General features: G+C 39.6%; 1 protein-coding gene across 2 annotated transcripts in view; it reads left to right on the top strand.

The window, feature by feature from the left end:
* SMCHD1 (structural maintenance of chromosomes flexible hinge domain containing 1) overlaps positions 1 to 12,976 on the top strand; it is a 735,404-nt gene that overhangs the window by 422,486 nt on the left and 299,942 nt on the right. For both annotated transcript variants that reach the window (XM_030213010.1, XM_030213015.1), the window contains exon 31: positions 2,130 to 2,209. In XM_030213010.1, coding sequence (XP_030068870.1) covers positions 2,130 to 2,209 — 80 coding nt within the window. The remainder of the gene's footprint in view (positions 1 to 2,129; positions 2,210 to 12,976) is intronic.

Raw genomic sequence — 12,976 nt, forward strand, 5'->3', positions numbered from 1 at the left:
TTTAAAGTCCTAACCTTTATGGCTGCTGCTATTAGCTTTTTTTTTTTTAACTCATTTTCTCATTTTTTTATAGTTGTCCTTTTGAAAGTTAAATGCTGCTACAGTACATTTCCTTAGTGACTTCACTCCAGTTAATAACACAAATTTGATCATGTTATGATTACTGTTTTCTAGCGAACCCAGCCAGCACCATTACATCTCGCACTAAGTCCTGCATTCCACTGAAATAGCTCTTCCTCTTGTTGGTTCTTGGATCAGTTGCTTAAGAAGGAGTAATTTATTTTGTCTAGGAATTTTATCTCCCTAGCATTTCCTGACATGACACTTGTAATCTGTTTTGAGGTAATTGAAATCACCCATTATTATACTTTTTCCAAATTTTTTATTTTCTCTAATTTCTATTAACATTTCTTCCTCTATATGTTTGTTCTGGCATGGCAGATGATAATATAGTCCTATTAGTTTACTCCTTCCCTTCCATAAGGATTTCATTGTCTGTTTCCTGCATAATTATGCAGGATTGCTGTCTCTTGCCTGCATAATTTTTATTCCGTTTGACTCAATTCCTGGATATATACTGCAGCCACCTTATTTAGCTGCCACCTCCAGACTCTCATCCAGAGTGGCAACATCAGTCATGTATTGCAGGAGAATATGAAGCTGTATGCTAATTCTTTCTTTTGACCCCTGACACATGCACATAGTCGAAACACGGGCCGCGTCAGATCCTTCATTAAATCATGCTTCTTCTGGTTTTGAGGTTTTGCCTTTTTCTTGTCCCAAGCTGGGCCCACTGCTTTATCTCGTTTGTTGTTGGCAAAAACATATTTGTCAACTGGCAGTCTTTTTCTTATTTTTGCTTGTCCTAAATAAAAAGCCAAGTTACTTATCTTTTTCAGGTGTTTTCCATAGACAACAGGTTAGAAGTCCTGATATATCTTCCCTCTGTTTGGAGTAATATTCCATACTAATGTACATAACAAATTAAGATGGCCTTGCATTGATGATGCAATTTGGGAAGTGGCATATACATGCTGTCAGTTTTGAAACTTCTGTTGATCTTCAACATAGGGAAAGCATTTTCCTATGCAGGCTTTGTTGAATGGTATGAACTGTTTGTGAGGGCTTCTGTCCAGATGTCCATGGGGAACATTGCTAGAGATACGTATCTTGGCTTTTTTTTTTTTTTTTGCCTTTTGTTTCCTGTAGTGCATACTAGTGCAGATAGTCTTCATTATTATTGTTCAGGGGAAAATTATCAACATATGGTAAAAGACAAGCATTTACCATGGGAATCACCAACCTGTGATATCACAGTCTGGTAGGTTGCTGACTACTGTGGTAAATGAATAATGTGGTTTGTGAGTCACCTTGGAATTCTTCCAGCATTCTGAGAGCTTCGGGACTCAGAGCCATGGTCTGATGCTCTCGGGCTACATCTTTTTTTTTATTATTATTATGTTTTTATTAAAGGTTTTGTCATACAGATAATACAAAAGTAAACACAAAATCAAACAGAAACCCCCCGAAATAAACACAAAGAAGATCAGCATAACATAATCAGAGTTCCATGGCAATACCTGGAGACAAATAGCAGGGATACACAAGGGATACAATGCTATGTGGCTCCTGACAAAAGAGGTCTAAACAAGCCCAGGTCCTCAAAACAGACTTAATGTTTTGACGTCTATGGGCCAAAATTGTTTCATATTTCCTGATCACATCTTAAAGGGGCCACAGTGCTTTAGCATTCCCGAGCCCTGTAGTCTTGCTGGGAAAGTCCCTAGTATTGTAGTGGATCCAGGGGCAGGAGTGATCCTGAGTTGCTCTTGTCCTTGCCGGTGCTTCTGACAAAATGGTGCCCCTAGCAGTGGTCTCACAGTATTACTGTTAGGATGTTCATATTTCTGCATATGGAAAGGGAGGGTCCTTCTTATAGTTATGCACTAAGCCCCCCCCCCCTTACATATAAATGCCAAGCCATTTTAATGTGTAATTATAGCGGCTGAGCGCACCACTGCTATTTTACATGTGTAAGTGTACACACAGAAATGCTAATAGAATGAAGGGGATAATAATGTACACACAAATACATAAACAAGAAGTTTGACAGAGATTTTATTTTTCAGATCATTCCTCCAAACCAGCCACACAAGACAGATGGAAGTGGAAGGGTCAACTTTGGAGTTTCTGTTATATCTGCACCTAGGTAAGTTGTAAGAGAGTGCAATAAGTTAAACAAAATTAGGGCTAATCTTAGTTCATTGAGGACTTTCCATCAACAGCTTAGTGTATTTATTAAATGGATTAAATATTTTCTGCTTGACATTCAGTGGCACTGATTTTGGGAGTAGCAACTGCTATCCATATAAGTGCCACTGACTAGGGGCCATACCTGGATTCTCAGTGGTATTATCAGGTTAATGCCAGTGAAAATTCAGGATAGTGCCAGCATGGTCTGATGTTCAGAGCCAGAATTTATCTGGGTACAGTATTCAGTGCCGGTATTTGGATAGCTCTCTGGACAATGTAGGAGAAAAGAAAAGCTGTACTAAGTTGTCCACCACCCACCTCTATACCTGAAAATGCAGTGCTAATATCTGAATATTGGCTGGTGTTGATTATTCAAGTGTACCTTTAAAAGTGGGCTTTAAAAATTGATTCAGTTATTACCCATTCAAAATGTTATGATTCAGATACCTGGGTAAGAGTGAACAAGAAAAGAAAATACTCTAGCTGCATGGCCTTTATTCTGATTCATAGTTGTCATGAAATTTATTAACATATTGATCTCATGTATCCAAATTCTCCCTCCCCCTACCAAATGTCCCTACTTAAGTAGAAATGAAGCCAGGATCTGAGGCTCAGTACTTCTTATATACAACTGTTTTTGTTTGGGATTTTTTGCTTCTTGGCAGCCTATATCAGGCCAGTTGTCTTTGAGCAATGCTATTTGTTAGATTTTATGAAAAAAAATCATCTTTACATAAGCTCTGCTTATTTTTCATAGTATTTTGCATTTGTCTCATTAACAGACACTTCTAAAAATAAAAACTCAACCACCCAAATAGAAAACAACTTTCTTCTTCACTTCTTTTATATTTTTGTTCTTAAGTTTTTACATTTTTTATCAAAACTGTTAGTAAAGTCATTGTATATAGCACTTTAACACATCCGGTCACAAAGCTGTTCACAAAACCATGGGAGCTGGCACTTATCTTTTGTATCTATATCTCCCAACGGGGTTCCCTTTCGCCCATCATTCACAGGAGGCTTTATAAAGGAAATCTCAGGTCTGGTAACTGCCAACGTTCTCCTACATTATCAATGAACTGTGTTGTGCTTTCATATTTGTGTTGTAGCTGTGTTCTTTTTTACTGCCATAAAAACAAAAATAGAAAAGAAGAAAGTAAACAAGAAATATACAAGTGGTTTTTTAGCCGATGAAGTGCTGTTCTGTGAGTCTATAAACAAGATAAAAATTTAGACTGCAGACGTACAGAGGCTTTTTTTCTCCTATACTTTTTCTTTTAATTATTAAAATGGTCATAAGACGAAGTTATAGTTTATTTACCACAATATTTACAACCACATATTTGTCATTAACAGACACTACTGCTTTTGAATACAAATTTCTTCATATGAAACTCAATTTAGCATAGCCCATCTAAGAAATTAATGGGATGTCCAGATCAGGCCGTGCACAATTCTCCAAGTATTTTAGAAAAGGCTCTAAGAATGTACAGCCTTTTGCAAAATATGTATAAGGACACCTGGAATTCACATGCAGATTCCACACATACAGTGGGGTGAGCCATTTTAAGAAAAAAATATCTAAAAATGAATAGCACCACTCATAATTTTGAACATGTAAGTGCCATTTTCACAAATACACTTGTAAGTGTTGGATTTTATAAAACTGGAATCAGGAAAAACCAATTAAGGAATAGAGTGATATTTTTGTTTTGTTTTTAAATTTTGATGTGCCAAGTCCAAACAAGCAGCTGATGTACTTGCTTCAGAGCAGGTATAAGTGCCAGTGTCTAAACATTTTTAAAAGTATGCATATATGCTACTGCAAAATCATAAATGCACTTACATCTTTCTGGCCCGTGCACAGCATGCCCCCATGAAAGCTCTGCATACTGTTGATCTGCGTGTGTAAATGGTGAATTCTAAAATAGCTATTTACATGCTTTTGTCATTCATACATATAAAGGCAGTACAAGACTTCTAAAATTCCCATAATATGAAACCCAGATGGAATACTGTCAGAAATAGCATAAGAGCAAATAGCCAAAAAAGCACAAGGAGCCTTCAAGAACAGGAGGCGTCAAATTCAATACTTTATTAAACAGACCTGACATGATCCATGTTTCAGAAAAACTGCCTGCATCAGTGGTCTAGGTGAGAAAACATTGATAGTATAAAAGAATCACAAACATACATTAATATAATAAAAAGGCACTAAATTAAAACAATTGTATAATATATTGTATACAATTATAGTACTAAGTAACAAACAAAATATTAACATAAACTCAGTAATTAAATCCTATAAATAAATAATACAAACTACAGTATAGATAAAACGAAAGTCATTGCAAGAGCAGATAAAAAATAAAGAACAGATCAATTGAATTAAAAACAAAACTAGTGTGAGTTGCATAATGTACAAACCTTGTGCAGCGACAATCATCAAATGTATCGGTTAGTGACTGTGTCAATATTTTTATGGGGTCAAGTCTTATAAAAAAGAGAACAGAATCATACAAATGATAAAACAGTCTTATTGAAAAATAATTCTACAACTGATGTAATAGTGAAGGATGTGTAAATCCTATAACAAATCCAGTGAGAGGGTGAAAAATATTCATGGAAACACTATATCTCTCTATATAAAAGGCAACACCAACGTTCTATGAAGCCTCCAGCCGGAAGTGTGAAGGGGGCGAGATATCCGGTTTCCCTATGAGTGTCTGCCCCGCCCTCTCTGTAACACAGTCAGTGAAGGAAAACAGCAGAGCACGAAATCAAATCGCTGGCTCTATAACAGTGAAGGACTCAGAGAGGGGAGGGGAGAGAGGCCAGAGGGCAGGAACACACACACTCCCACATGCACACAGAAGAAAACATTGCTAGCTCCCGTTTCATTTGCATCAGAAATGGGGCTTTTTTACTAGTATATTTATAAAACATGAATCTGGTGATGAAAAAAAAATTCACTGAGTGCAATGATAAAATGCTAAGTGCAGGGAGATTTGAAAAAAATAAGTGTGAAAAACTGCCCAGATACAAGAGAAACAGCAAAAATGCTGCCCTTATAAAAATGTGAATATCAACAAGAATGTGAATAAAAACCAAAGGGGCTAAAGAGAAAAAATAACAGAATCATACCTTGCGTAGAGAAGATGCCTGCAACTGGGCACTTTTTCACACTCATTGAAACACTCGCACTTAGCACTTTAAAATTGCACCAAATGAGATTTTTAACATTAAATCATACACTCCATTTTCAAGGCTGCTTTGGTTTCTTGTTCTGTTTTAGGTCGGTATCAGTGTTCTTTTAGATGCGTATCCATCCATTTTTTTTTTTTTTAAATCTCCTTGCACTTAGGACTTTACTGTTGCACTAAGTGAAAATATTTTTCACTACCAGATTCTGTGCCCCTTTCACCAGGAAAAGCTGGACAAGTTGTTTCAATTTGAAAGGGGGATGCCCTAGTCTCGGCAATGGCCCAAAAAACCAAAATAAAACAAAAAACAAACAACCCCCCCCTAATTACTGTTAAAGTGGGAGGGGGTCGATTGTTAAGCATTCCACAGCAGTGACCTCCCAGATTTCAGTTTGTGAGGGGGTATGTTGCACATGTGCTATTACTCTGGATGCAGCTTTTGCTGGAGTCTCCAAAATTGTCCTGCCTGGAATCCTGCACAGCATTCCTGGTGGATGCTATGTGTGACTTGATCAGCATGTGTTCCAGTTCTGTGGTTTCAATGATTGTGACTGTCATTGGGTAGTAGATTCCATGTCCAAGACACAGAGATGTAGCCAGACCTTGATTTGGGGGGGAGGGCCTTAGCCCAAAGTGGGGGGGGGGGGTACATTTTGCCCCACCTCCCTGCCTCTGTCCACTCCTGCCACAACCTCACATATCTGGGCTGGCGAGGGTCCATAAGGCCCTACAGCAGAAGCCTTCCTGAGGCAATATTCAGTGCCATGCTGCCTGCACTGCTTTCCTAGCACGCTTGCTCGGTTATAGTGAAATTGAGCAGCATGACGGAGAATATCGCTGCAGGAAAACTTCTGCTGGCAGGGCTTGGGGACCTCCACCATCCAAACTAGCAGTCTTTGGAGACCTGAACCCAAATTGGGGCAGGCCCCCCCCCCCCCCCCCCCATGGCTGTGCCACTGCCACAACATACCTGAGTATGTTGGCTGATCTTTGGTGAAGAGTTGGAGAAGATAATGAAGAATCTTGGGGATAGCCATGCCCCCCCCTGGGGCAGGGGATGCTTGAGAAACTGAGGGTATGTTGTGCTTTCTCAAAATTTGCCCATGAGCAGTCAAGGTCACAGGTATCAAAGAGGAGGCAACCTTTGTGTAGCAAGGGATGCACCAAGGAGATTTGATAACAGGAGACGGCATGAGCTTATCTGGCCCATTATGTGGGCTGAAGCCAGTAGGTGGCAGCATGTCACCCTATCAATTTCATTGTTTTGGGTGTACCAAGATGATGATGGCAGTGGCTCCATTGGGGAGAATTAAAACCTCCTTGGGTGGAGTGGATGGAGACCGGCTTCAGCCTTGTAACATCATGCTATATCCTGTTATCAAACATCCTTGGAATGCAGCTCCTCCACCATTCCCTCTAAGGCCTCCCAGTGATGGTCCCCCAGGCCCCTTAGTGGTATGGGTGTCTGATAGGCGTAGCCTTTTTTTTTTTTACTGCGAGTGGGCCCTTGTCACCTCCAACCAGTGGGTGCTGGAGGTGGTCCTTCAGAATTATGCCTTGGATTTTGTAGAACTCATTTCTGATGCCTTTATGGTGTCCTCCTGTGGATCCCTTCTGAAAAGACAGGCTGTTCAGGGGACACACCAGTGCCCCAGCAGGAGTTGGGCCAGGGCCATTATTCCATTTACTTTGTGATAACAAAAAGGGATGGCATCTTTCAACCCATACTAGACTGGAAGGAAGTCGGTGGCTGACTGTACAGGTCCCATGCTTCAGGATGTTGACACCTGAGGATGTCTGCAGGGTAGCAACATGATTGACTAGCTGGCCAGATGGAACACAGCTTTGTCAGAACAGTAATTCATGGAGCCTCATCTTCCCCCATCCACTACTGGACTAGTATGGCATGATGAACAGGAAAACAAAATTTATTAATACCTGTTAATTTCTTTTCCTTGAATCTTGCCACACTATTCCAAACAGTATAGCATAGGCATAGAGAATACTAAGTTCTTGAGCAATGGGAGGCTCTGTTTTATGATATTAGATTTGATCAGAGTGAATGGACCTTGTGGTCCACATCTACTGTCATATTATGGGGTCTTTAATGTACTCAGTAAGTTCTTGTACACTGTGGGGTGAGCCGCGTAAGCGTCTACACGTGCCCAGTGCGTGCCAAAGTGTAGTTACTACGGGACTACCACGTTGCTTTTGCGGTAATTTCATTTTTGGCATGCATCCGATACTTCTGAAAAATATTTTTTTAATTTTCGGGCGCATATAATGGACATGTGCCAAGTGGCAGTTGGCATGCATAGGTCATTACCGCCCAGATTCTTTACCGCTAGGTAAATGCCTGGCGGTAAGGTCTCAGACCCAAAATGGACGCGCAACAATTTTGATTTTGCCGCACATCCGTTTTGGGCGCACACAGAATTATTTTTCAGCACACCTACAAAAAAAAAAAAGCCTTTTTTTTTTTGTAGGTGTGCTGAAAAATAATTCTGTGTGCGCCCAAAACACGCGTCTACATTACCACAGGCCATTTTTCAGCGCACCTTAGTAAAAGGACCCCTAACTGAAGCATGCATATTAAAAGAGTCCAAACAGGTCAATTTCAGATGCTTTTGTGATAGCATTTTCTGTAATGGTTACTGGAACTCAGATTCATGATTGCAAGGTTCTGATCTTGTTATAATGTGCAGGAAAAGGTCATTTCATGTCAAGGAGAGAATTTGTTTGGAAATGGGCTCTAAGGTCCAGTTTCTCTCATAAAGGAGCACTGTGAAATGCTGAAGTCTCTCTTCAAAGCCATGTTCAACCCACCATTCGTGTCATGGCAACCTTACTACTCTCACAGGTGTAGCTACCCTCCAATTAGTGACAGAAGGCTCAGAAGCCTCAGCCTGCTTCTCAGACCTGTTGGACAGGGTTTTCACTGGCTCAACTAGATTAAAACCAGATTTCCACTGTCCATACCGGATGTTCTTCCGGTAAGATCCAAGGGTACAGTCTTAAGTAAGTTGTGGCCCATTATGACCTCCGACCACCAAATTCTACAGATTGTCCATTAGGATTACAATTCTTAAATATTGGTCATAACCACCAAATTGCCATACCAGAGCCTCTTGATTAAATTATCAGGATTAGGAAATATTTATCAAGGAACTCTCTTCATTCTTAGAGACCAATATGATTAACTAGGAAAAAAGGTGAAGATTTTTATTCCAAGAATTTCCTGATCAGAAAGAAAATGAGGGAGTCATCTCATCCTAGAACTAAGGACCTTGAACAAGTTTCTGGTTCAAGATAGTTTCCCTGGGCATTTTGATTCCCTTCTTTCAAAAGGAGACTGGTAATGTTCTCTGGACTTCAAAAAGTCATATACCCACATAGGGACACAGCCCAGTCTGGAAGTATCTCAGGTTTGTGTTACCACCACCAGTATCACCTCCTTCCATTTGGCTTAGCATCAGCTCCATTTGTGTGCATAAATTACCTCGCCATGGTAGCCATTCATCTTTGCAGTGTGGGAGTGAATATGTTTCTGTATCAAGACTCCCATCTCACAAAGGGGCTCATATGTCAATGCACATAACCAGTTCAAATGCTGGAGTCAGTAGGGTTTGTCATAAATTACCCAGAATCCCATTTGAACCTTACCTCTCAATATGAATTTATAGGTACGCTGTTAGACACAGCTCAGGTGAGAATGCAAGGAATCTGATTTAGGTCAACATATAAGGCTTTCAGCACCAACTTGAACATCATTTATGGCCACTGTCTGGAACGAGAAGCTTTAAGTGCCTTGGGGCCTCCAGCCTTTTGGAAAGCTTGCAGGAGAATCTCTTTTGTGACAAGGTCTGGGAGATTGTGGACCTCATAAAGGGCCACTGATCCACACTGCAAACATCCCCATCTACCATGGCAGCACAAACTTCTTCAACAAGAAAACCAACCTACCCATACAGAAGGCAGCTATCCTGCTAGAAAGCATCACTACGCTGATGTATTTGGTGTAGGAGATTTTAATGAGTCAGCAGAAATCAGTATGGATGACGTGGCCCAATCATGGGGCTAGGATTCAAATGAATGGATACAGATATTTAAATGAGTGGACCACTCTAATGCCAAAGATTTAATTGTTATAAGAGCAGATAAAGGCGGGGCCACCGTTATACAATCTGTGGAATCATACAGACGAGAAGCAGACCGTCAACTAATAGGTCAGACTACCTATATGAAATAGACTACAATCCAGTACAGGATATTCAATGGGACATTAAAGACATAGTAGAACCAGCCCAGAAAAGAGGGATACTGACATCCATGGAAGCAATGTTTTTGATGGAATCACAACCAAAAGCACCAAAATTGTACTTTGTGCCTAAACTACACAGAGATGTTAGTGTATCACCAGGTCGAGCAATAGTATCCACTAGAGAGACAGTTTTAGAACCGTTATCAATCTTTTTGGACAAAATCTTACAACCGGAAGTTCCAAAAATACCATCCTATTTAAGAGATAATACACATTTTATAAATGTCCTTGAAACCTCTACAGTTAATATTGAAAATGTGTGGCTCGCCACTTTGGATGTCACATCACTCTATAAAGTAATCCCCCAGTTGGGGGTACTACAGGTGATTCGTGAGATATTAGAACATCATCAGCAACCATCTAGATTACCAACTACCTTTTTAATGGAGCTAGCTTCTTTAGTCATCAAAGAAAATTATTTTTGGCACGATGGATTTTACAAACAAATCAAGGGGGTGGCCATGGGAGCTCCTAGCCACATTGTACATGGCCCGTTTTGAGTCACCACAACTTTATCCAAGTACTAATTTTCAACCAATAAAACTTTGGAAGAGGTTTTTAGATGTTATCTTTTTTTCTCTGGGGAGATTCGGAAGCAAAGTTGAAACAGTTTGGTCAATGGATAAATCAATTGGATCCTAATTTAAAGTTCACATTAAATATCACTTTGCTCAAGTTGAATTTCTAGACGATCATAAAAGATGGGGGGAAGGTGACCACAACCGTATATCGTAAGCCAATAGAAAGAAACAAGATTCAATAGTTATCATCCATGCAAACTAAAATTTAACCTACCAATTAGCCAATTAGCACTGCATTACAAGATTTCAAATGTGAGGCAAAAGTCATGACTGAAAGATTTAAAGAACGGGGCTACCAAAACAAATCATTATGGCAAGCATATCTTAGAGCCCGTTTTGCCCAAAGACCATTATTACTGCAGGATCAACAATGGAGTGAACACAACCATTTAACGTGTACTTCCATTTACACATTTGACAAACCGAATAGTTCAGTCCTTAAGATCCCATTGGCACATTATGCAACTACATCCGGGCTTTGAAGAGTTCCCGACAATAGCATACAAAAGGGGTAAAACAATAGGCGAAATATTGACCCCTCAAAGATACTATCAACCCCGTAATCCTTTGGTGACAGGATCTCAAGAAATATGCGGGCATTGTCAATAGTGCTCTCTAGCACTTACAGGTCGAAAATGGTCTGTTCCATTTAGTTCTTATAAACTCAAAGTAAAAAGCCAGGTTAACTGTGATAGCAACAATGTTATATATGAAATAATATGCCCATGTGATTGAATATACATAAGCAGAAGTGGGCGTCCAATAAAATTGAGGTTAAATGAACACAAATCCAGGATCAATGTGGAAAATTTACAAGCTCTGTTAGTCACCCATTGGCCACAGCATTCTCATAATTGGCAAGATATAAGATGGCGAATAGTTGATGTAGTGAGTGTAGGGTGGGAGGGAGGTCAAACAGACAGATTACTTAATTATTGTGAACAATTTTGGATCTACACATTTAACACTGTAAACCCTAACGGGTTAAATGCAGAATTAGAGTGGTCCACTCTCATTTAAATATCTGTATCCATTCATTTGAGTCCTAGCCCCCTGATTGAATGACCTTATGTTGATGTACCACATGAACTTTATCTTATCTCAACATCACTGTATTTGTTAACACCGGAGTCTGCAAACGCATCTCCGGCACTATGTAAGCCACATTGAGCCTGCAAATAGGTGGGGAAATGTGGGATAAAAAATGTAACAAATAATAATAATTGGGACACGTCATCGAAAAGTAGACCTTTAAATTTGGAACAGGATGCTCAGCTGCCATCTTGACAGATTTATAATCCTTAATCAGTCGGCATGATAGCATAGCGCCAGTAAGAGGTATGAAAATTTTTTTTATAAGAAGCATTCTTGATTCTACATTGATGACATCATCATGATCTGGAAAGGATCAGAGGAGGAACTCCAGGATTTTTATAAAACATTGAATGAATTTAATGTAAACCTCAAATTTCAGATGTCTTTCGATAGAAAATGTATCTCCTTTTTAGACATCTGCATTATATGTGAAGATGGGACCTTCCGCAGTGATTTGTATAGAAAACCAACAGATGTCAACAAGTGTTTAGATTTTGTTATAATCATACACTGAAAATGAATTTACCATACAGACAATTTTTGAGATGTAAACGTTTGTGTTCAAAGGACTCCTTTTTAAAAAAAAAAACAAGTGAATCAGATGACATGAAGGTGCTGCAGCCACTGATAGAGATGCGCCACTACAGCCAAGAAAACGAGAACCAAATAATAAAGTTGTGTTGTCACTTCCATTCATATATCTATCAGGGGACATCATCAGGATTTTGCATAAACATTGACATATTATTCAAGGGCTAGACCATTTCCAAAATAGACACATCATGGTCACCCATAAGAAAGGATGGAATCTGAAAGATATTCTTGTCTGTACTGCATTTCCAGGACACATTAACCTAGGGTAGTGTTTTAGGGTCCCTTCTACCACCCCAAGACTATTATGTACCAGCCACCCACAATCTGGAATGATAGAAAGACCCAAGGCCACGTATGAGAAAAGCAAATTTAATACTTACCAACTACAGATTACAATTAGTAATTTTCTCATGGGAGTACAGTGTTTGCTGTCCGAAGCTCCATTCTACATAAGGCATACAATCACTTATATAATGTTGGTTATGAAAGCACATCATATGTAGGTAATATGACAATAATCACACTTATTGGATATGATAATATTGTGGTTAATACTTACTGGATATATGATAATGAGCAGGTTATCATTTCTTGGAAGGGACCATCCTTTTCTGAGAAGGCCTAGTCATCCCCCTTAAGGAACTACCCTGTTCCCCAATTCAGCCATCTGTTTCCCTTGATGTTACTAAACCAGTTTGTCCAGTTCTTGCACCCTTGTCCATTCCTCTTTTGCTTACCCACAAGAGTGTCTCAACAGATCATGAGTCCTTGAGTCATGTAAATGTCAAACAGAAGTCACAGAGGCCTAGGTCTTTTCTTTAGCTCTCCAGGCCTGAACCATGGTTCATCTAGGATGGTTCATAGATCACTTTCTACAGTAGTCAAAAACCTGTGGGACATTATAAGTGTGGATCATGCTCTGTATGCAG

The sequence above is a fragment of the Microcaecilia unicolor genome, chromosome 1 (assembly GCF_901765095.1).
Source record: "Microcaecilia unicolor chromosome 1, aMicUni1.1, whole genome shotgun sequence".
Classification (NCBI taxonomy): domain Eukaryota; kingdom Metazoa; phylum Chordata; class Amphibia; order Gymnophiona; family Siphonopidae; genus Microcaecilia; species Microcaecilia unicolor.